Source organism: Sinohyriopsis cumingii, chromosome 13, assembly GCF_028554795.1.
Source record: "Sinohyriopsis cumingii isolate HCF-2022 chromosome 13, ASM2855479v2, whole genome shotgun sequence".
In the NCBI taxonomy this organism is placed as follows: domain Eukaryota; kingdom Metazoa; phylum Mollusca; class Bivalvia; order Unionida; family Unionidae; genus Sinohyriopsis; species Sinohyriopsis cumingii.
In genome coordinates, this window is record NC_142973.1 from 61,528,786 (window position 1) to 61,552,849 (window position 24,064).

The window sequence follows — 24,064 nt, forward strand, 5'->3', positions numbered from 1 at the left end:
CCACAGAACCACCGACCCACGAGAAACTACTGGCAGGCTTTCCTACATACCCACGCTAGCCGAGCCTTGGACTTGAACCCACGCAGACAGAGGTGAGATGGCAGTGATCTGGAACGGTGAGCACTTTAGACCACTCAGCCACTCAGGGCCCCACTGAGTTGGTAGTTTTCTTATTAGCTTCTAATCTACAAGTTGACTGCTCCAGTGGCCTAGTGGTTAGAGCACCAGCCTCGGATGCGGGAGGTTAAAAAAAACACTTGTCAGCAAAATTGTTCCATCCCATTCAGATTCAAACCCCTTAAAGAAATCCTTTATCTGCCTATACATGTATACAGCCATGAGCCAGGGGTGAAAAGAAATCCTTTATCTGCTTATATATGTATACAGCCATGAGCCAGGGGTGAACGTGTGGGTGGGTGTAATCTTGCCTTATCAATAGCTCACTAGTTTGATGTGGCATCATCCTATCAGTAACATACTGCACCCACCATCATGACCATCAACCCAGGTTCATTGGACACCAATTCAAATCCATTCTTACAGACTATAGATTGATTCTCAATTAGATTGACACTATTTATGGTTCTTTTATGTGTCAGTCATGCTAACATACACAGTAAAACAGGTCTCAAGATTGCTCGCTCCTTCTGCCAACAAAATTTATACAAAAATACCTGTTTCCAAGTTTGAAATTAAGCACCGTTTAAGAGGTAAAAATAAACACAATCACTGTACATATATTGTTGTCTTTATTCCTATTCTTCAAATGTTGCATGCATTCATCTGAAAAATATATATCAATCATGAATCACATTTATATCTGAAGATCAATGCATGTGTATTGGCATATGAAATCATTTTTAATTGACTTTCTGGCCTTTACAACACCTGAATTTGTTTTACAGATCTTTAATCTTCATCTCATTGTAGTTGTTAACATTATTACTGCTCAACTGTAATAATGACAGTTTTGATCAGGTTTTGGGGGAAATGTGTGTGTGTGTGTGTGGGGGGGGAGCTTGGGTATGTTTACCAATGAATGAAATAAAAAGACATACCTGGTAATTAACCCATCCAGAAACAGAATTTTATTCAGAGAAAAGTCAATGGTTTAAATCACAGATGAAAAAGGAATCAACTCTATAAACAAAGGGTGCAACACTAAGATGGCTTGATGTGTGAATTGTAATCAGGGTAACATCAAAACAAAGCAACAAACACAAACCTTTTAACAATGACAGGACACAATTCTAACTTGCTGGTTTCATAAACAAAGACCCTATTCACTCCAGGGATTACAGATTAACTCCAAAGACCAATTATATGATGGCTATTTTGACTTCAGCACCATAATGGGCAGTTTATGTCAAACACTTTAGCCTGGTTTACAAACATCACAAAATGCATGACCTACATAATTTACAAAGCAATAGCCGAGCTCCTTTTTTTCATATTTTTTTGTTTCCTTGTTTGTTTGTTTTATTCTGTGGAGTCATTACTTTTCAAGCGGTCATAGTTACAAAGGATTAAATGTCAGTTGTGTTTGTCTCTCTTCTCGAGATAGTCAAGATAGTCATTAATTTGGATCAATCTGCTTGTAATTTAGTCTGGTTTACACTCTGTAATACACATCACTACTCAACTGATCTGTAAAATTTCAGAAACTGCCTAATTCTTTTTATTTTCAATAAGTCTTTACTATTTAAGCAGTCATGGTTACAAAGGATTAAATAAAGATCGGGGATGATTACTGCTGTATTTGCAATACAGCCATTCTCAGCAGTGTCAAAATTGTGGCTGTTTGTTGCATTCTGCAGGTGGTCACTGACGACACTGGAGTTCATAGAAAATCAATCCATGCATTATGATTGTAGTTGTAAATGACAGGCAATCACTTGCAGCAAAGGTCACTCAAAACAAATTTTACTGTGCAAGATTCAAAATGGACTTTTCAGAATCCAAACCAAGGAAGTTAACTGAGAAACATACCCTCAAAATATTTGAAAACTGTAAACAATGGATATTTATATTTGAAACTTTAGCTTGCATGAATGTATGCATTTGCTCTAGAAACTGGAAATTATAACATCAAAACAATTAACAACAAAATGGTATTTGAGTAAATCAATAATATTCTTTTAACCTAAATTCAAAGATATTGGAATTTTGATGACCTGGACAGTTTTAAGCCCTTGTGTTTGCTAGACAAGAGTCACTGATCAACCTCAGACTAATGTGGACTGATGATCACTGGCTAATGAACACAAAACTCCATAAGAAATAAAATCACTGTGAGTGTAACTTACCCTTTACATGAGAGCAGAGACTGCCCTTCAAACAATATTTTACAAAATCAACAATGAAGTATGACATGTATGACAAAATGGAATGTGATAAAAATAACTACAAATTAAAAATGGAACCTTGTTATTTAGAGACATATTAATGCATACACATGTTGCTGCAAATTAAGACCAGGAATCATAAAAGATCTCTAATCTTATATAGGAAATGTAAATCATATATTTATAAAACTCGTGGGATACCAATTTTCAAGGCTTTCATGGGTAAGGTAGACAACAAATGGTAAAATATTTTCCAAACTGATCTTAAAAATGCTTGCCACCCCCATGTGGCATATGATGGCAAAACATCATTGCATGCTTGTTGTAATATCAGCAGTATTTAGATTGAAAAATAAAAATCATAAAACATTTATGAAAAACAGTGAACAATGAAAATGTATTGAATACAATTTATGTTGGCCAGCACAAATGCATAAACTTGAAAACTTGTTTCTAATGCAATGACTAATGCTAGAGTAATAAATTACTCCTCCTTTACTTTGCATAGAAAATATTACATCCATTTATAATAATAAATGGTGACTAAAACTGTATGCAATCTGATGAAATTAGGAAAGATTAAAGAAACATGTTGGTGTTAACCTTCAAGATAATTAAACATGAATCCAAGTTTGTTTTCTGAAGTACATACACTCTTGAATTATGTTGGTCTCTATTAAGCATGATCTCTTATTACTGAAAGCAATGCGTGGATCCTGAAGCAGTTTCATATGATCTATATATCCATATATCTGTTCCATATATATATATATATATATATATATATATACATATACATACATACATACATACATACATATATATGTATATAATCTGTACATGTGTGTGCAAAAGACATGACAATGTCAGATTCATATATTAGCTGTTTCACAAATAAAATGTATTCAATGCATTTTTAATTTTGTTAATCACAAGTACAATTCATAATTTCAATGAATAAACAGAACACAAGATCATATTTTTGTTACTGAACATGTTTGAACTGCCAAGTATAAAATTGGCACAGTAGTCCCACTTTCTCAAAGCCCAATTTATTCACATCCATCCCAAGTGACATTTTATCATGTGTGGTAGTAATGCACTTCACTTTGCATGAATTGCCTTAAGGATGTATGTTTAAGTATTAACAATGAATAATATATCAATACACCTAATTACTGAAGTAGGCAGGCATTAAGCATTTTAATTCCAATCAACCTAATGACTTGCAGTAGGCAGGCACAAAGCCTGTTCATTCCCATCAACCTAATTACCGCAGTAGGCATTAAGCCTGTTAATTCCAATCAACCTAATGACTGGTGTAGGAAAGAATTAAATTTGTTGATTCCAATCAACTGAATTATGCAGTAGTCATTACACCTGTTCATTCCAATCAACTGAATTAATACAGTAGTCATTACACCTGTTCATTCCAATCAACCTAATTACTGCAATAGGCATTAAGCCTGTTCATTCCAATCAACCTAATTACTGCAGTAGGCATTCGAAAGCACATGGAAGTGAATACATTATCTTTTATTAAAATGTACAATGGCCAATAGATTTTATTTTCTCACACAAATGACAAATCCATGAAATTAAGTACCCATGAATATTAATTTTAACCAAACAACGCAATTTGATGTCCACAAATTTAAAGTTATTCAGTTTCCATATCTATCTCGTACAAATAGTTTCTTTTATATAAAAAAATAAACAAATTTTACCCATCTAATAAATGGATTTCTCACGACTTTCAATAAACCATCCCCTTTCACAACATCTTATTAAAGCAAAATTTAATAAATAATACTGGACAATAACTATTCTTTATAGCTCTTAAAAGCTGGGTTGGGGTATAAAAAGACGGTCATTTTCACTATGGCTGTGGCAGTTGACAGACCTCAGAATAGGATTGGTCAATTACCCACATGTACAGGAAAGGTTTAATCTTTTATATGTCTTCTAGACTGACAGACATGCCTCGCCAAACAAAACAAAACAACTGTTCAAAAAGAATTTCCAAGAACCGAAGACAAGACCATTTCTTCATTTTAACTACGGAGTGTTGAAACCATCTCTGGTATTCTTGATAGGTTTTCAATTTAGCCACAGCAGCAGCCATACTGGATGTAAGATCTGTACCATTCTCATTTACCACAAACTAAGCACCATTAGAATACTTTTGGTGAAAACCCCTTGTTGATATCACCATCCATTTGATATAATCACTGTGAAAGAAAAACTGGAGGTTAGACTGGCACCATTTTCATTTAATACCAGCTAGTTATCATAATTAGTTTTCTGATGAAACCGCATGTTTTTGTGATTTTCCATCAATAAAAGGAACCATAATAACGTGATTTTCACGATGACGACCATCTGGACATCAGATCAGCACCATTTTCGTTTAGTACCAACTAAATGTTGTAAGAAGTCTTCAGGTGAAAGCCCGATGTTGATATGACATTCCATCAAGGAGGAGTAGCAATAAGATGGTCACTATGGCTGCCATATTAAAATTCAGATTGTCACAATTCTTATTTAAACTAAATGGACGCCACAAGAATTCTTCTGGTGAAAACCCAATGCTGACATGACTTTCCTTTCATAAGATGTTGCAATGACCAGATTTTCAAGATAAATGAATACCAAATCTGGGCCAATTTCATGTTGGACCAACAAAAAAATCATAAGTCCTTTAGTGATAACCCCATGCTGATATAACGACCATTCAGTGCTAACTAGACTTTTAAGATGACCACAGTGGTGGCCATATTGGATATATGAGCAGGACAGTGGTGGCCATATTGGACAAAACAAGATGGAAAGGGGAGGAAATTGTACATTTTTAGTCCACAATCTTGAGTTATAATTTTTCCCTAGGAAAAAGAATAACTGCACAAAAATGTTGAAGGCCCTCAAATTATTTGATCCCATGATAGGAATCATTTATCAACATTAAAAATCATGAAATATTCATAAGTGTTAATTATTTACATCTGACTGATACAATAATACACTTTTCCACATAGTGATAAAATAACAAATACATTATTAAAAAAGTAATGAATTTTGAAAGACAATTTATGTTCATAAATTTATTTACAGTGCGATGTATTTACAACAACATGTTATGATAAAAATAATTTACACCAATGCTTTTACCCCTGGCAAGACATTGCTATGATAACATCATTTACAATTTTCTTGATACCTCAGTAGAACACAAACTGCAACTTGTTCACTGTCAATTCACATTTTTATGGGCTACACATTTGTAAATTTTACGGTTGCCACAAACCATGATGTTGTAAGACACCAAAGAAAAATGGTCCTTTTGAGATAAAATATGACCCCTTTTGTTGACATAATAAGACACTTTCTGTGGATATAATAGGACCCTTTCTTGATACAATAGGTCAAACTTTGTGGTTACAAAAGGACCCCTTTTTCGATACAACAGAAACCCTTTTGATTGTATGGTAAGACCCCTTTTTGTGGATATAATAGGACCATTTTGTGGAGTCAATAGCACCCCCTTTTGCTGATACAATAGCCCCCCCCCCCATCTTTTTTTTTTTGCAATCCATGAATGGAAGTTTTGATACAAATGTTATTTGCATTACCAGATAAATGGTAGCCCTAAAAATGAATGAATTCACAAGTCAGTTAACTCTTATTTGTTGCAGTCAATTTACTTTTAAACATAGCTTTAAAAATATAAAAAATAACAGTATACTAAAGAAGAAAGTAACTTATAATGTTTCATACTGCCCAGCATGTAGTTGACAACTGAACATTATAAACCTAGATCTGCTACCATATACTGCATGGCAGGTCGGGTCAATACTGCTTGCCTGGTATCAAATGGTGATTCAACACTATCAATCCTTATCTTCTATAACATACTGCAAGGCAGGTTCAGGTCAATGCTATTTGCCTGATATCATATATAGATTTGGCACTAGAGATCCTGATCTGCTATCACATACTGCAAGGCAGGTCCAGGTCAATGCTATTTGCCTGATATCATATAGAGATTCGGCACTAGAGATCCTGATCTGCTATCACATACTGCAAGGCAGGTCCAGGTCAATGCTATTTGCCTGATATCATATATAGATTCGGCACTAGAGATCCTGATCTGCTATCACATACTGCATGGCAGGTCAGGGTCAATACTGTTTGACTGATATCATATATAGATTCAGCACTAGAGATCCTGATCTGCTATCACATACTGCATGGCAGGTCTGGGTCAATGCTATTTGCCTGATAACATATATAGATTCGGCACTAGATATCCTGATCTGCTATCACATACTGAACGGCAGGTCAGGGTTAATGCTATTTGACTGATATCATATATAGATTCGGCACTAGAGATCCTGATCTGCTATCACATACTGCATGGCAGGTCAGGGTCAATACTGTTTGACTGATATCATATATAGATTCGGCACTAGAGATCCTGATCTGCTATCACATACTGAACAGCAGGCTAGGGTCAATACTGTTTGACTGATATCATATATAGTTTCGGCACTAGAGATCCTGATCTGCTATCACATACTGAACAGCAGGCTAGGGTCAATACTGTTTGACTGATATCATATATAGTTTCGGCACTAGAGATCCTGATCTGCTATCACATACTGAACGGCAGGTCAGGGTCAATACTGTTTGACTGATATCAACTCGACAGATCCTGATCTACTACAATATCTCTATTTTTATTTGCAATATCATTTAACAATAATGGTATCTGTTTCTAATAGTAATATCTGTCTTAAATAATGATATCTCTGTTTTTAATAGCTAGGTACCTATTTTAATTATGCAGAAATATACATGGGATGTTAAAACAGATATGTTTATTAAGAACAAAACCTACATTGTGAGACATGTGCTATGACCAGGACCTCCTTGCACAGATCTATTGGTTATATAGTGTTATGACCAGTCATGAGAGACCACCAGTCTTGAGAGACCATTATATTTTGGCAGAAGGGGTGGTCTTTCAAGACAAGTTCTACTGTATCTCCATTACTAAATGAGATATTTCAAATGAATAAAGATATCCCTATTTGAGACAAAACAGATTAATGCCCACTGAAAAAAAAGACATCTTTTTAACTAAAGCTCTTTGAATTATAAATGTATTAACCCATATGACTTGCCAAAACAATTTGAATTTTACAGTTCAGCATGTTCATCCTGGTGAGAAAGTCATGTAGTGGCTTTTCACACACATATATGGATGCATTTATATTGGCTTATATACAATGTACTGGTAATCTCAACTGATTAATGAAATGATTGTCTTGTTATGAGAGTTGTCTCCACTTAGACTTCTCCTGGAAATACTGACTTAATATTACCCTCTCCTTTAATTGGAACACCTCGTAGCCTTTCCACAAAATTCCATCTTGGAAACACTGACAGCATTATACAGCATAAAATGAGGTAAATCACTTTAAAATGGCGACTGGCAAAGTCAGCAAGACACTAAAATACACTAGGTAAAACAGAATCATGTTAAAAGCATTATGACACCTTTATGGAATTATTTGCAAAAGTTCAGTAAAAAAAGATCCCCAACGAGTTCATGCTTGAGAAAACAACATGGGGAATATTTCTGCCAAGAATAAGCCATCTCTGGAAGATCACTACAATTGTGTCTGATGTGCACATGATTTACTCTGGTAAACAGGGTACATATACTGGTAAATGCAAGTATTTTTGTTCCAATCTTTAATGGATAGGCCTGTGTGTGTTCCTAATGTCCCTTTCTTGCTCCTCTGCATGTCTTTAATAGGCTCTCAAAGATCCCAATCTCTTCTTTAAGTCAAAATAGGCATCAAACCTGCTGACAGCATATTCCTGTGTGTAGAAAAAACAATCACTATGTTATGAACTTGCCTTCAAAAAACAACTGCACACTCAACTGGCTTCATCAAATCTGTAACATGTATAAGTACCTGCATGTTAGATAAGATTAATTTGACTCATCAAGATATACCAGTAATATACACTGCACAATTCTGCATTACATACAGTACCTTTTTGTTTGTGAATTAGGCAAAAATGTTAAATCTGCTGAAATCTTGATCTTTTATGATGCAACACAACAAATACGAGATAAAAAAGTATCAATGTTTTGTGGAAATAAATAAACTAAGTCTACAAAAATCACACAGTTTATAATGTTAAAATATTAGTCAAATCTGCATTGCAAACATAACCCATTTTTCTTAATTGGATACTGATATTGGAGGTAGTTTTTTTTCTATTTAAATGATTGTAACAGAGTCTGAAACAAGCAAATTAAATGGCTTTTTGTGGTTATGAAAATAATCAAGTATACCCTATATCCAAATGGAATCTCTGACATTTTAGTTTGTAGGATGGACCAAAGACCCCAAAGGAAGTGTGTTCCCAGGATGAAAGTGTTGACCTCCTCGTACATTTCAGCTAGTTCCTTGTCTGTTATGTCTTCTTTCCCGAAAGCCGCTAGGTAGGCACGGAAAAAGACGTACTGAAAGAGGAAGAGTTTATCATAACATTGGAGAAACATAACAGGACCAGGATTCAAAGCATAAGGTTGGAGAGGGGACTTTCTTGATAGTGATATGTGGTATGACTGACCCAGTTTGGTGCATTTAAAACATTCCAGGTATACAATTGGGTAACTTGTCTATGAATCTCGATACATAAAAAGGTCATTAATTAGGACTTGGGTTATTTACTTCAAATTGCCCATCCAACTCTTAATTTATACATCCCCTTTGATATTCATACGTACAAATATTTCCTGTGGAAAGTTCTTTCATATTTACCTCTGCTACTTATCCCTGGTCACTTTGTATCTCTACACACATAGATCATTAACATACTAATTACAGGTACATCATTAAGGTACTAATTACAGGTACAGACTATACATGTACTCAACCAAAGAAAAAATAAAAAAAAAAAAACTATGGAAATGTAACCTTAAATGAAGGAATATACATCAAATTGAGATTAAAAATACAACAAAACAAAAAAATTATAATCACAACAATTATGCTGACTAAATCTCATAATAATAGTCCATAATTCTGAACCAGAATGTAGTCAGTGATTTGACATATCCCCTGTATGTTGATGCCTCCATTTATAAAAGAGGGGTAAGAGAAACAAGATTGTTTATATGGTCACTATGGTGCCATGTTGAAATTCAGATGATTAAAATACCATTTTCATTTAGACCCAGTAATAGTGCTCTTGTGAAAAACCCATGTCATTACAACTATTCATTGGAGATGTAGTAATAAAAAGATTTTCAAGCCTGCCAATATGCTGTTAAGTTATTCATTGCTATTTTCAATTAATACTCCCCCTGTTTCATAAGAAGTCTTAAGTGAAAACCCTATGTTGATATGACCATCCCTTCGGAAGATGTAGCCATAATGTGTTCATGTTGCTGCCGTATTGAATGTCTGAGTGGTGTCATTTTCATTCAAGACCAACCAGACCATGTAGTTGTCTTTAAAGTTTTATGGCAATCCTCCAAGTAGTTCATGAGGAGTAGAGAAACTTGGACAGATGGACATCGGACAATGGAGATACAAAGGATAATGGACAAAAGATCATCACCTATGCTCTTCTAGTCTATTGTCAATAGAGCTATAACTGGGGGACTAACTGCACTAACAAGACTGTCATACACTACAAGTGTCATACACTACAAGTGTCATACACTACAAGTGTCATACACTACAAGACAAAAAGGGGAATAAGTTGTATCAGCTCAGTGATTTTTATAATGCGCATCTTCAAGTCATAACCCTAATATTTACGTCACACAGCAATCCATTCAACACTGCAAGATTAGCTGTGCTAACGAGACTGTCATACACTGTTAAAAGATAAAAAAAGCAATACAAAAAATTGCCGGAGCAAGTTATTGATCAAAATGCACCCAATTTTAACTAAGTTTCATGGCAATCATTCAAAACCTGCAGGATCAGCTATGCCAATGAGTGCAAGAAGAAAGGACAGACAGATGAACAGAATTACTACATATAAATACCTCTGCCTATGGAGGGTGTAAAACCAAAATAATTTTTATATAAATTTGGCAAAAAGCATCTTGGTGTAAAAAGCTTTAAATTTTGGAAAACTAATTTCAATCCAATATCAATGACTGCTGCAAACAGAACATTTCAGTGACTTCCTTTCAAAGCATCCAGCATAAGAGTGCTTTCAAGTCTGTACTAATAATAATGCCTATATGTGGAATACAAAGCATTCTGGCATGAAAGCTTTACACGTTTTTACAACTGTTGCCAATCTGCCATCAAAAAGGGCTCTCAACAGAATTTCTTTATCCTTGTATAAACAAAACTCAATCTGAGTGCTCATTCAACTCAAAAAGTTACCAGATCTTATATCTGTTAAATTGTTACAAAATGAACTATACACATTTAACATACATCATTATCTAAATGTATTGCTGCTTTCAAATCTCTCACTTTCATTAGTTTGTTTATCATAAGTTATCAAACTTTTGGTTGTTGTTGTTGTTCTAGGGTTTAACGCCATTTTTCAGCACAAGATAGACTATACATGGCGGCCAGTATAACTGGTGGAGGAAGAACCCTGGAAAACCCTGGGAAGAACCACCGACCCACAAGAAGCTACTGGCAGGCTTTCCCATGTACCCATGCTAGCTGAGCCTGGGACTCGAACCCACGCAGATAGAGGTGGGATGGCAGTGGTTCAATGGGAGTCAAAAGACTCTACATAAAGGTTCAATGTGCAGTCAAAAGACTCAACATAAAGGTGAGCCAAAAAGTACTTTTTACAACATATGAAATAAGTAACACATGGGAGAAATTTCTACAGAAAGCATCCTACTGACAGATTTCTTGGTCAACTTCTCTTGCATTTGTCTTTTATGCAGACACAAGACAGATGAGCAATCTCAGACTCCCTTGTGTCTCTTGTTCTGAGTAAGCTATTTTAAATTTTCTTTTTTTGACAAAAAGATAAACAGATATGAATTCATGCAGAATTTTGACTGACTAGATGGGGCTACAAAACTTGCATTTTACTCTGATTCATTTGAAAATGTTTTCTTTTACACATGATACTTTTGTGAAGTGGGGAAAGGTTTGTTTATCAGATGGTCTATTCTTTTATTACATCAAGATTAAATTCTCAATACACTTCAAAATTCAAGTTATGGCATCGAAGAGTGCCAATGTCTATCCTGCAACAAATTTTTCATATCCTATTTTGATGCATGACCAATAGAGTGACTCACAATTGAGAAAATTGCCTAAGTGTGTCATACCATTTTCACAAACATAAAATAAACATATCTATTGTTGTTGTTGTTGTTGTTGTAGGGTTTAACGCCATTTTTCAGCACAAGATAGGCTATACATGGCAGCCAGTATAAATGGTGGAGGAAGAACCCGGGAAACCTCCAAAAAGAACCACCGACCCACGAGAAGCTACTGGCAAGCTTTCTCACATAACCACATTAGCCAAATCCGAGACTCGAACTCACGCAGACAGAGGTGAGATGGCAGCGATCCGTAACGGTGAGTGCTTTAGACCACTCGGCCACTCGGGGCCCCTAAACATATTTGTAAGAACAAATTGAAACAATTCAAATCAGGTTAACATGGAGAAACAAAGTGCATATTGCTACGAGCAAATCTTGACCTTCTGATAAAAAATCTTATGTGAATTCCCTATTTTCATGGGATACCATTTTTCATGGATTTTGTGGTTGCTACAAACCAGGAATTGAAACACCCAACAAATAATCCTTCTGTGGAAACAATAGGGCTCACTTCTGAATCCACAATTGTAAGGATCAATAAAACAAAAAACTTTCATATCCATGAAAATACATTAGAGTATATGCTTTCTATAATTTTACTGTTTTCAATCACAGCACTTCAGCCAGACATTTTAAATTGTAATTTAATTGATTATACATAGTTTGGGTAACACACAGTGCATCCTTCTCTGGCCTCTTGTTGGCCCGTCTTTGTCTACTGGAATCAGGTCACAATTAGTACTTCCAGTTCAAAAGAATGTAGTTCTAGTCTATTTCTAGAACCTTTTTTCCTCTCTCATTTTGGTGGTGATAGAGTTATATTTATGCATGTTTGGTTGGGATTTAAAGGTAATTGGTTTTTTTTTTGAGACTATGAGCTCAGGGTGTGGTGTTCCATGTGTATTTCGGTGACAGACTGCACAGTCAGTAATAAGGCCTTGGTGACAATCCGGAAGTGAAATCTGTGTTCTGTTTACATGCTGCTCTGTTGACGGTCCAACCTCTCAAAATAATGCAGGTCAACCTTTGACAAGAACTTCACCGTGAAGTCATCTTTGAAGGTATTTTAAATTAACATATGATTTGTATTGATTGTACACAGTGTTAAGGTCAGTATTGAGAAACAAATGTAGAGAACATATAGTAAAATTATTTGTGTTCTATGTCCTACAATGGCTGCTCTGCTAGACATGATCTCATTGCAGCCAGTATATGTTAATAAGCTCGTAACTAAATTTAGATATGTTGTCATGTTGAACCAATCAAATGACCCAGTTGGAGCATGTGATCAAGCATTATGTCAGTTGCATGAAGCATTCATACAGAAACTGTTTGCTGATACCACATGTTACTTTCCATCTTTTGGGGATCATATGTTTATTCAGTCCACAATGGCTTCTCATAGATCAAGATGAACTGGTAATCATTTGACCAGCGTTCGCAAGACAAAACTTAACCAGTGCACCATCACTGCGACAAATTCAACTTGGGCGGACATTCCCAAAGACTTCATCAAAATTGGTTAAACAGTTAGCTGAGAGATCAAGGTCTCAGTTTCAACTGGAAAGAAGCATCTTATTCAACTGTACAGAGATAATGTGCAGCAGACAGGTGATTCTTCTTTGTGTTCAAGAGCATCATCATGTGGCCTGATGGTAGCTTCATATGTGTCTTCAACAGCATCGTCACATGACCTGCAAGCAGCTGATACACCACGTGATCTCAACATGTCAGACATGGCAGCTATCAAGCAACAGTTAGCCGAATTACAAGCATCTGCCACCACATTGACACAATGACTACCATATCACTGCGAGGTACAACACCTTCACAATCTTCCTGAAGTCCAGCTGCCGAGGATAGATGTCAATCACATAGTGACTTTAACCTTCAATCAGTCTAGTTCTACAACGTAAGACACATCACCTGATATTTTTGTTCTGGTGGGTGATGGGTCTTACTGCCTAACTAATGGCGCTGTGTAGCATGTTTTGATGTTGACTAACGGTGTAACAATAGTCAAATCTTCAGGAATATCACACACAACTGGTAACCAATAACGACGCTTTTCTACAAAGTAAAGTTATAATGTTTTTGCCAGACTTTACTTACCCTGTCTTTTCTCTAATAAATTCACAAAAGAAATGGACCCGTTTTCAGGTTTCGTTGGCCTACATTTCATTTGGCTGGAAAGCAATGAAAGCCAGGAATGCAGAAATCGAGTTACATTGAAGTATTATTCTTTAACGAAATGAATAAAAATATATTATGCCTATTGGAACTGCAAGCATCGTTTTGTTTCATTCAAGAAACATATCCCCTACATGAACCTACTTAAACATACTTCGGCATACCTCGACTATCGTCACATTACAACAAATTCAAATGTATGTTAACGTAACATGAAAGTGCGTTCATTTGCTAGTGTCATATTTTCATTCCGCCAGGATAAAGACAGCACAGTAAGTATATTAATTACACATAAATTAGTGGAAGAGTGTCGATATCGGCAGCCAAGTTTGTGAGATATTCCTGAAACTTTGACTACTCATTCTGATGTCATAGACATCGGAACACGCTATACAAGGCCATTATTTGGATAGTAAGACATAGCACTAAAACAAAAACAACATGTGCTATGTCTTACATTGTAGGATTAGAGATTCTCCCAAACACTGCATTATGCCATGCCTGTTGACAAACTCCCACCATTGTGCCCAGCAATATATGCAAGGACGTACTCAATGGTAAGCATGTTAATTTTGCCTTACTGCTGATACCTGGAATGGATGCTTGCTCAGAGACTAAAATTATCGACCAAGGTGGCATATTGTAGTGAATGGGAATGACCCATGTTTGGCAGGCACACTAACTATTTCTGAATTTCATAAGGCATTCTCTAAATACAAAAACATTCTGTGAGGTCTATCCATTTAGGAGGCCTGAATTAGACTCTTATGCTGACTTTATTGACGAACTGCATCAGAAATACAGTGGAACTGGTTTTTATAAGTATCATAATGCTTTTTCTTGCATGGCTTCCCAGTATTTAATACAACACAATGTTGTTGTAAATTGGTCTGCCCGGGATACCGAGTTGTTTCTAGCTATTTTCTCTGGTAGAAAGAATGAGGTTTGCATTCATTGCAACAGTACTCTACACTCAAGTGGATTCTGTCCAGCTAACCTCACAATGCCTTTGAATACTCAACAATCTAAGAGAACTACCAAATATTTGAAATTCAACTCGGCTAGTCATACTCCAATGGATCGACATGGCCGTCCAGTAATTCTGTTCAATGGGAAACAAATATGCAACAATTTCAATGAGACCTAATGTAGCAGGCCTAACTGCAGTTTATTACAAAAATGTAAATAGTGCAAGAATGACCACCCTCAGGACACTTGTGATATCATGAGCATGTATGTGTTTCTCATAGATAATGGAATTTAATATTTTAATACTAAACATGTTTAAGTAAACAGTAATTATTGCTATCTTCATACAATGTACATTGTTATACTCTCCTAAATAGGGATTTCTGATAGGACCTTTTGATTCTTCACTTTACCCCATTTACCGGGTAAATTCTATAGGCATAGTTAAGGGTAAATTCTCCAGGAACAAGAGACTAATTGTTGATCTTTCAGCCCTGCATAATTATCACGAACACTGAAACCTTAATATCTTGATCGACAAGCAGGAATTTTCCATGAAATATGTCAAGGTCGATGTTAACATAAAGACAATGAGAAAGGCAGGTCCAGGGGCGTGGTTATGTAAATCTGACATTTGCGATGCATTTAAACTCATCCCCATCCACCCTAGTCTGTGGCCCTACCATGGCATTAAATGGAACAATCAGTATTACTTCTAAGTACGTCTAGTGTTCAGTTCTCGGTCTTCACCAAAGATTTTCACCCAACTTTCACAAGCTATCAGTTGGACTGCAGTGAATAATTATGGCACTGACAATCTGCTCTACTTGTTGGATGACTTCTTAATAATTGAACACCCACACCACATGGCTGATAGAACCATGGCCATCATGACAATGCTTTTTTCTCATTTGGGAATCCCACTTGCTTCTCATAAAACTCTTGGTCCTACCACATGTTTGGAATATTTAGGAGTGCTTGTGGATACCTTAACCATGCAAGCAAAATTACCAGAGGAAAAAATAGACAGAATTAGAAACCTTCTGACTCAATTTCTCAAAACGAAATCTGCAACAAAACATGAACTATTTAAGTCTCCTGGGACACTTAAATTTTGCCTGTCATGTGAATGTCCCAGGCAGGACATTTGTCTCCTATTTATTGCAAATTTTAACATTTGTTTGGGTGCTACATCATCGCCTACATATTTCCAGAGAACGCAAGAAAGATTTACAAATGTGGATATGTTTTCTCAATTCGTGGTGTGGGATTTCTCTATTTTATGATGCTGTTATCCCTGATTCTGCAGGTATGGAACTTTACACTGATGTTTCAGGTCTGTTGGTTTTGGGGGTTATCTTAGAAGTTGCTTGTTTGCAAATTCATGGCCAGAGGAGCTACATCCTTTGGTGGCCCATAAACTGTCTATAGCTTTCTGTGAATTATATCCCATAGTGGTGGCAGCAATGTTGTGGGGTCAGGAATGGCATCAAAAGAAAATAGTCTTCCACTGTGATAATGAGACTACAGTTGCAATAATAAAAAAAAGGCAGATCTAAGAGTCCTGATATTATGAAACTAATGTGCCATCTGACTTTGACAGCTGCTACTAATGGCTTTGTCATATATGCTGAACATATACCAGGGAAGAAAAATGCTATAGCTGATGCTTTATCTCGTTTACAGATTACACGATTCCAGCAGCTGGCGCCCACAGCAGAACAACAACCATGCGAGTGTCCTCCTCCAGCAAAACTACTGCTCACCTAGAGCCTACTATAAATTTCTTGTGGGACTCATCTTTGACCACGAACACCAGATGTGCTTATTCAACAGGCTTCCAAACCTTCAGGTCTTTCTTGCTAATGGTAGGATTGTTGTTTCCAGGATATTGTTTGCCCCCTGTTGTGAATGAGGACACTTTTGATTTACTTTGTTGCACATTGTACGCAGATGCTGCACCTGACAGACTATAAAACTTTATCTAGCCGGTATTCGGCATTCATACTTGCATCTTGGTGTCCACACACCTTTAACTAATACTAGCTCTTTACTTAGACAACAGAATATATTGTCCAAAAGGTGCAATGTGACTGCAGACAGAAACGACTTCCGACTACATATGATATATTATGTGACATATGCCAGTGCTTGTAACACTATGGACTGAGTGAGGACGCTAAACTCCTACGACAAACTGCCTGTGCACTTGCTTTTTATGCTTTTTTGTGGTGTGGAGAATTTACTATTCATGAAGCCCATTTTCCTGCAATGAACAATCTGTCTGTAGGACATAATATTCCATACGGATAAGTGCCTATTTATTCTACATCTAAAACTGATGTTTTCTGTCAGGGGGTGGATGTCAGTATTTATGCTATGAACTGTGATGTCCTTATATGCCCTTACCGTGTGATGAAGAAATTCTACTGTATTCGGATATAGGCTGGAGCTTGTCCTTCTGATCCTCTGTTTCTCATGGACAATATTCACGTATATAAGCAGAACTTTCTTTATCACTACCAATAACGCCGTTTTGTCCAGGTTAGGTTACGATTCACATTGTTATAATGGGCATTCCTTTTGTATGGGTTTGGCTACCAGTGCTGCTAAGGCTGGAATTTCAGACCATCTTATCCAAACCTTAGGTTGATGGTCCCCTAATACATATTGTAGGTATATTCAGATGCACCCAGATAGAATTAACTTTGCATAGAGACATATGTCACAGCATGTGCCTCTTAAGTTGGTTCACGCTAGTGTTAATCAATGCACTATTTGTTTCTTTACTGTATCATCTATTAGTAGACAAGTGAATTCCTAACTGGCTATCTAATATGTATGTCAAACATTTCTATGTTTATGTACATCAGGCTTATCAGGCAGTTCCAAACTTATTTCATGCATTTTCAATCATTATTATCCGTATATATCCTTACATTTACTTTAAATTGAGGGCCTTCATTACAGTCGCACTGTTCCATAGTCACAGCACTCCCTTCACTTCTTTTGGGCCATTGCCAAGTTTCATGCATTCACAATTTTGCTTTTGAACCCCAATTTGTGTCAGTACTTAAATGTACTCAACAATTATGCCCATATACTTCATTCTTGCTTCCTACGGTGCATGTATGGAGTATCGGCTGACGTTTGTTATGGCATCCTCAGGATCAGACTTGTCAAGTTTCGGTTATCAGTGTCCCTATATACCTTGTATCAGCCCCTTGTGGCTCCACATACAGGTGTCGGACACACTTCACAACCCTACAAACTCCCACAAGAGCTAGGCTGGTGTAATGTGCTGTGACAGGACTTGCCCCCATTATGCCAAAGATTATTTTATCTCTACAATAAAGTGTCTATTGAACCTATGTATTGTGTGTTATTTAAATTGTAATTTAACTGATTAAATATAGTTTGAGTAACACACAGTACATCCTTCTCTGGCCCCTTGTTGGGCCCCTCTTTGTCTACTATGGTTGCTATGCCAGACATGATGTTAATGCAGCCAGTATATGTTAATAAGCTAGTAACTAAATTTAGATAATATGTCATGTTGAACCAATCAGATGACCCAGTTGAAGCATGTGATCAAACATTATGTCAGTTGTTTGAGGCATTCATACCTAAACTGGGATGCCTGTAGAGATGCATGTTTTTCAGTGTCGATGCTGTATTTAACTTAAAATTATCTGCGGAAAGAACCAACCGCCTCCCTCCTTCCACCATGTCATTTATTTGGGGCATTACCTGCATAGCATACTGTTCCAGTTCTGTTCTTGGGACCACTGCCCAAGTTCATGCATTCACAACTTTGCTTGGACCCCAAATTTGTCAGTACTTGAATATACTCAACTATTCAGGCCATATATACTCCATACACGCTTCCCATGGTAAATGTATGGAGTACTGGCGGATGTTTGTTATCATGACATCCTCAAGATCAGACTTATCGAGTTTCAGTTTTCAATGTCCCCATATACCTCGTATCAGCCCCTTGCAGCTCCACATACAGGTGTCGGACACTCTTCACAACCATACAGACTCCCAAGAGTCTCTCTTCCTGAGGTATTCCTATGGAACAAAAGGGACATTGCAAAGTTTCATGCATTCACAACTTTTGAAGCCCAATTTGTGTCAGTACTTAAATGTACTCAACTATTATGCCCATATACACTTAATATCTACTTCCTACAGTGCATGTATGGAGTATCGGCTAAAGTTTGTTATCATGGCATCCTCAGCATCAGACTTGTCTAGTTTCGGTTATCAGTGTCCCTGTATACCTCATATCAGCCCCTTGTGGCTCCACATACAAGTGTCGGACACACTTCACAACCCTACAAACTCCCACAAGTGTGTCTTCCTGAGGCACTCCTATAGAACAACAAATTCAGAGCTAGGCTGGTGCCCCCATTATGCCAAAGATTATTTTATATGTACAATAAAGTGTCTATTGAACCTATGTACTGTGTGTTATTTAAATTTAAAACTTACTATAATGGTAATAATAATTCCAAATGCTACTGACCTGTTGCTCTCTGGATGGGAAATACTCTGGCGTAAAACTAAACTTGGGGAGTTCTTGGACTGTGTAATCATAGCACCATTCAATGAAGTGGTTCCCTATATCATACCCTCTGTGAATGAGAGAAAATAATGAGAAAACTTTCCGTACTCCTCAAATAATTTGATGAATAGAACTATCAAGCATTTCAATTCAATCAACAGCTGTACACAATGCCAGTGCCTTTTTATTTGCATAAACAAGTCTCTCTATGAGGCAGATGCTCTACAGTATGAAAATATTTTTAAGGGAATTAAAAATGAAAGCATTTCTTATATTTAACTGCAGAGTGTTGAAACCATCTCTGATATTGTTGAGCAACAATATTTTCAAATTAGCCACTGTGGCAGCCATATAGGATCAAATATTGGCACCATTTGCATCTAAAAAACACCATAAGAATTTTGGTGAAAACCCTGTACTGATGTGACTAGCCTTTCTGGAGAATCACTGACAAAATTTTTACTATTTTCCTTGTGGCAGCCATGTCTGAAGTCAGATTGGCACCATTTTCATATTCATTTGATACTAAGTAGATAAAATAATTTGTCTTCTGGTGAAAACCCAATGTTGACAGGAGCAGCAACAACAAGATTTTCAAGATGGCTGCCATGATGGCCATCATGGATGCCAAACAGTCACCATTTTCATTTAGTACAAACTAAACATCAGAAGAGGCCTTCTGGTGAAAGCTCAATGTTGATATACTTTCCATTTAAGAGTAGCAATACAATTTTCAAGAAAATGAGGTGGCCATTCTGGGATACTAGATCAGTGCATTTCATGCTGATACAACTTTCCATTCCGAAGCAGTAGCAATAAAAACATTTTCAAGATGGCTGCAGTGGTGGCATGTCAGATCAGCATAGTTTTCATTCAGGACCAGCCAGATATCATTAGCTGTCTTTTGGTGAAAAACACTTTTAGTAGTAAACCCATGCTGATATGACGATTCAATCTATGGCACAATTTTCAAGATGGCTTTTGTGGAGGCCATACTGAAACTCAGATCTGCAGCATTTTTATGTAAGACCAACTGGATATCATCATCCGAGGTGGTCGCTCTAACCACTAGGCCACTGAAGCGGTCACAAGAAAGAATTAACAGAATAAGATGTAGACATCAGAGATGCAATGGAAATAAAAATTCAAATACACAGAAAAGTGTATCAAAGAGAGATACTCAAGGAACATAAAAAAGGTATGATTTAATCCACATCAAAATATTTTGTTTAAGTTTTGAAAATAAAATTACATTTTGAAAATATTTTTTTAAAGCAAAATCCTTCTTTACACACTTCTGTGAATCAATGGGTTGACAATTAACAAAAAATGCAGCAAATACTTTTCTACAGCATAGTATTTAATTTACACAAAATGATATCATTTACAGTACAATTATCATCAACAGTAGGCAATGTAATTTTCATACAAAATGATATCATTTACAGTACAATTATCATCAACAGTAGGTATTGTTATTTTCATACAAAATTATATCATTTACAATACAATTATCATCTACAGTAGGCAATGTAATTTTCATACAAAATGATATCATTTACAGTACAATTATCATCAACAGTATGCACTCTTATTATCATACACAATGATATCATTTACAATACAATTATCATCAACAGTAGGTATTTTGATTATCATACAAAATGATATCATTTACAGTACAATTATCATCAACAGTAGGCAAAGTATTCAACAAAGTAACTTTTCATCGCTTATTTTTATTTTAGTAAGAACAAATAGAGAGATTGAGAATGACAAATAAACAAATACAGCCATTGGAAAAAAGAGAAATTAATTTTAGATTGATAAAAATTACCTGTAATTGTAAGCACAGTATTCCAAGTCTATCACAGTCAACATATTTGAGTTGTCTGCAGAATTTACATTGTACAAAATATTTCCTGAAAAGAAACCGTTACAAAACTTCACAATAATTTGCCTATCATTACAATCTGGTCATCATGTGACTTGAAAGTGTGGATGCAAATGGAATGTATGCAGAAACTCCTCTGAAAAAAGCATACAATGCTAGCATGGTGGTTCTCTATTATAAAAGACTCAAATATACTACTAATATGGTGTTCCCTCACTATAAACGCCTTCAATATACTGCTGATGTGGTAGTCCCACACTACAAAAAAACTATTATACTGTTGTCATGATGGTCCCCAACAATAAAACTCTTCAATCTAATGCTCAAATAGAGATCCTCATTATGAAGACATGCATAGTGTTCTCTCACTGTAAAAACCATCAATATACTGCCATCATGGTGGTGCCTTATTATGAAGACTTGCATTCTGATGGTAGTCCCTCACTGTAAAAGTGCTCAATGTACAGCTGGTATGGTGGTTCCTCACTGTAAAGGCCTTCAATATAGTGCAAACAGTCCTCCCTCACTATTAAAAACCATCAATATACTGCTGACATGTTGGTAACTCACTAGAAAAAACCCAATATACCAGTGATAGGGAGGTCTCTCACTATAGAGGCCCTCAATATATTGCTAGTATAGCTAAGGAGCCCATGAAAATGGACCAAATATTTTTTTTCAATGTTACTTATTTCACTTTATATCATTTCTGGCACATTATAATTTAACTTCACATCATTAAATACCCTTTTATGTGTTGTAATGCAGTGGCGTCACTAGAGTTGGTGCCACCCAGTGTGGTAACTCATGGTGTCACCCTCATGGACATCCTTCTGTAACAGACCATACAGAATCCTTAGTAAATTTTATAGACAGTCATTTTGGTGTCACCCCCTCTGTTGTAATGCATTATTTAAACATCCCTCAAAAGAAGGTTCTCGCTGATATTACTGGACCACTGATGGCTCCATTGAAAAGCATTTCAGTGGCAGAAATGGATCTCTTGGGAAAGTACAGTATTTATCTATGTATAGTGAGCATCAAAATGTGAACAGTACAGATCAAGATCTGTCACTGCTTAAGAAACCACTCCACAGTTCCATATTTTGCATGCAGATGAACTTATAAAAATGTTGATCCCAACATTTAAACAACAGCTTAAGCTTCATGAATCAGTTTGATTAAGCATTTGGAATGATCAGATTCTGTGAATATTTAGGTCACAATGACTTTTACAGGATTTGAATGCAAAACTATGCACTTGGAGTAAATACCCAGTTTAAAAAAAGCATTTAAAAAGTTTGAGATGAAATTTAAAATATTTATCCAATCAGATTTTCTTCATATTCTGCATACAAAAGGAAATTCATGTAATTCACTATCCATATAAATTCATGTAATTCAATATCCATATAAATTCATGTAATTCAATATCCATATAAATTCATGTAATTCACTATTCATATAAATTCATGTAATTCACTATCCATATAAATTCATGTAATTCACTATCCATATAAATTCATGTAATTCAATATCCATATAAATTCATGTAATTCACTATCCATATAAATTCATGTAATTCACTATCCATATAAATTCATGTAATTCAATATCCATATAAATTCATGTAATTCAATATCCATACAAATTCACGTAATTCAATATCCATATAAATTCATGTAATTCAATATCCATCCAAATTCATGTACTTCAATATCCAATATCCATGTCGGAAAATCTGTTTGTCAGAACAGAGACACGGCAAACTTAAAGAATTGTGACTATTTTTAAAGTTTTTACGGAGTTACCAAGCAGGGTGTAAATGGATGCAGATAAGACTATCAGACATAATAATTCCTTAAAATTCACCACCAACAACAAAACTGGAATAGGATTACCTATTGTTTATGGTGAAAATTTAAACTCAATTTGTGATTGTATAAATATATAAAATCAAAGTCCAAAAATAACAGAAATGTTAAACAAATTGAAAAGAATGGCATCAAATTCTATTAATGTCATCTATATATGTAAATATGCATATCAAATTTTCATTGTCAAGCACAGATGGTGTTTGCTTTATGGTAGTAACACAGCTTTTTTGATTATAATAAAACAAATATTACAGAAAGTTTCAATCTATGTACAAAATTGAAAAATTACTTTAATGGTCCAAACATCTCATAACATTATCTAAATACAATTAAAAATTATGCCTACAAATTTCATTTACCTACCTCAAGAGGTTTTTACATAATCATACCATAACACTTTTGTCAAAAAGATTTTAAAAATGTGAACAAAACAAAAGCTTTTTGCAATGATCTGAAAATCATATCAAGTTTTCTATAAATGCATACAAATAAGCTTTCCAATTTGTCTACATTGAGCTTCTCAGGAAAAAAGATATAAGCAACAAAGATATATCTACTGCAAGCAGGGGGCAAAAAGACTATCATGTGTGAAATACCTACCCTCTTGGAGGTCATTGTGAGCAAAAACAACTGGACAGTTCACTCTGGACTTCACACTGGATATGATATCACTGGAAAGAAAAAAGGATAATTTGTGAAGTAAAAGCTGATCAAAAGCTAAAATATAACCAATCGCATCACCAGTGATAAGAAAGGGCCAAATTTTCTAACACAATATTGTATTTCTTTTTAGTGACAAAAATGAAAACAGACTGAGAGACCACAGTTACAACACCATCCCTATACTTTCTTCAAGTGGGATGTAACTGAAATTTA

At 35.7% G+C, this 24,064-nt stretch overlaps 1 protein-coding gene across 1 annotated transcript in view; it reads right to left on the minus strand.

The window, feature by feature from the left end:
• Positions 1-736: 736 nt before the first annotated feature.
• The window catches only part of LOC149785685 (choline/ethanolamine kinase-like), a 49,916-nt gene continuing 26,588 nt past the window's right edge, over positions 737-24,064 (minus strand). The window contains exons 5-9 of the mRNA XM_089979523.1: positions 23,789-23,859; positions 21,255-21,339; positions 19,379-19,487; positions 8,716-8,886; positions 737-8,231 (exon numbers count right to left, since the gene is read on the minus strand). Coding sequence (XP_089835649.1) covers positions 8,160-8,231; positions 8,716-8,886; positions 19,379-19,487; positions 21,255-21,339; positions 23,789-23,859 — 508 coding nt within the window. The 3' untranslated portion in view covers positions 737-8,159. The remainder of the gene's footprint in view (positions 8,232-8,715; positions 8,887-19,378; positions 19,488-21,254; positions 21,340-23,788; positions 23,860-24,064) is intronic.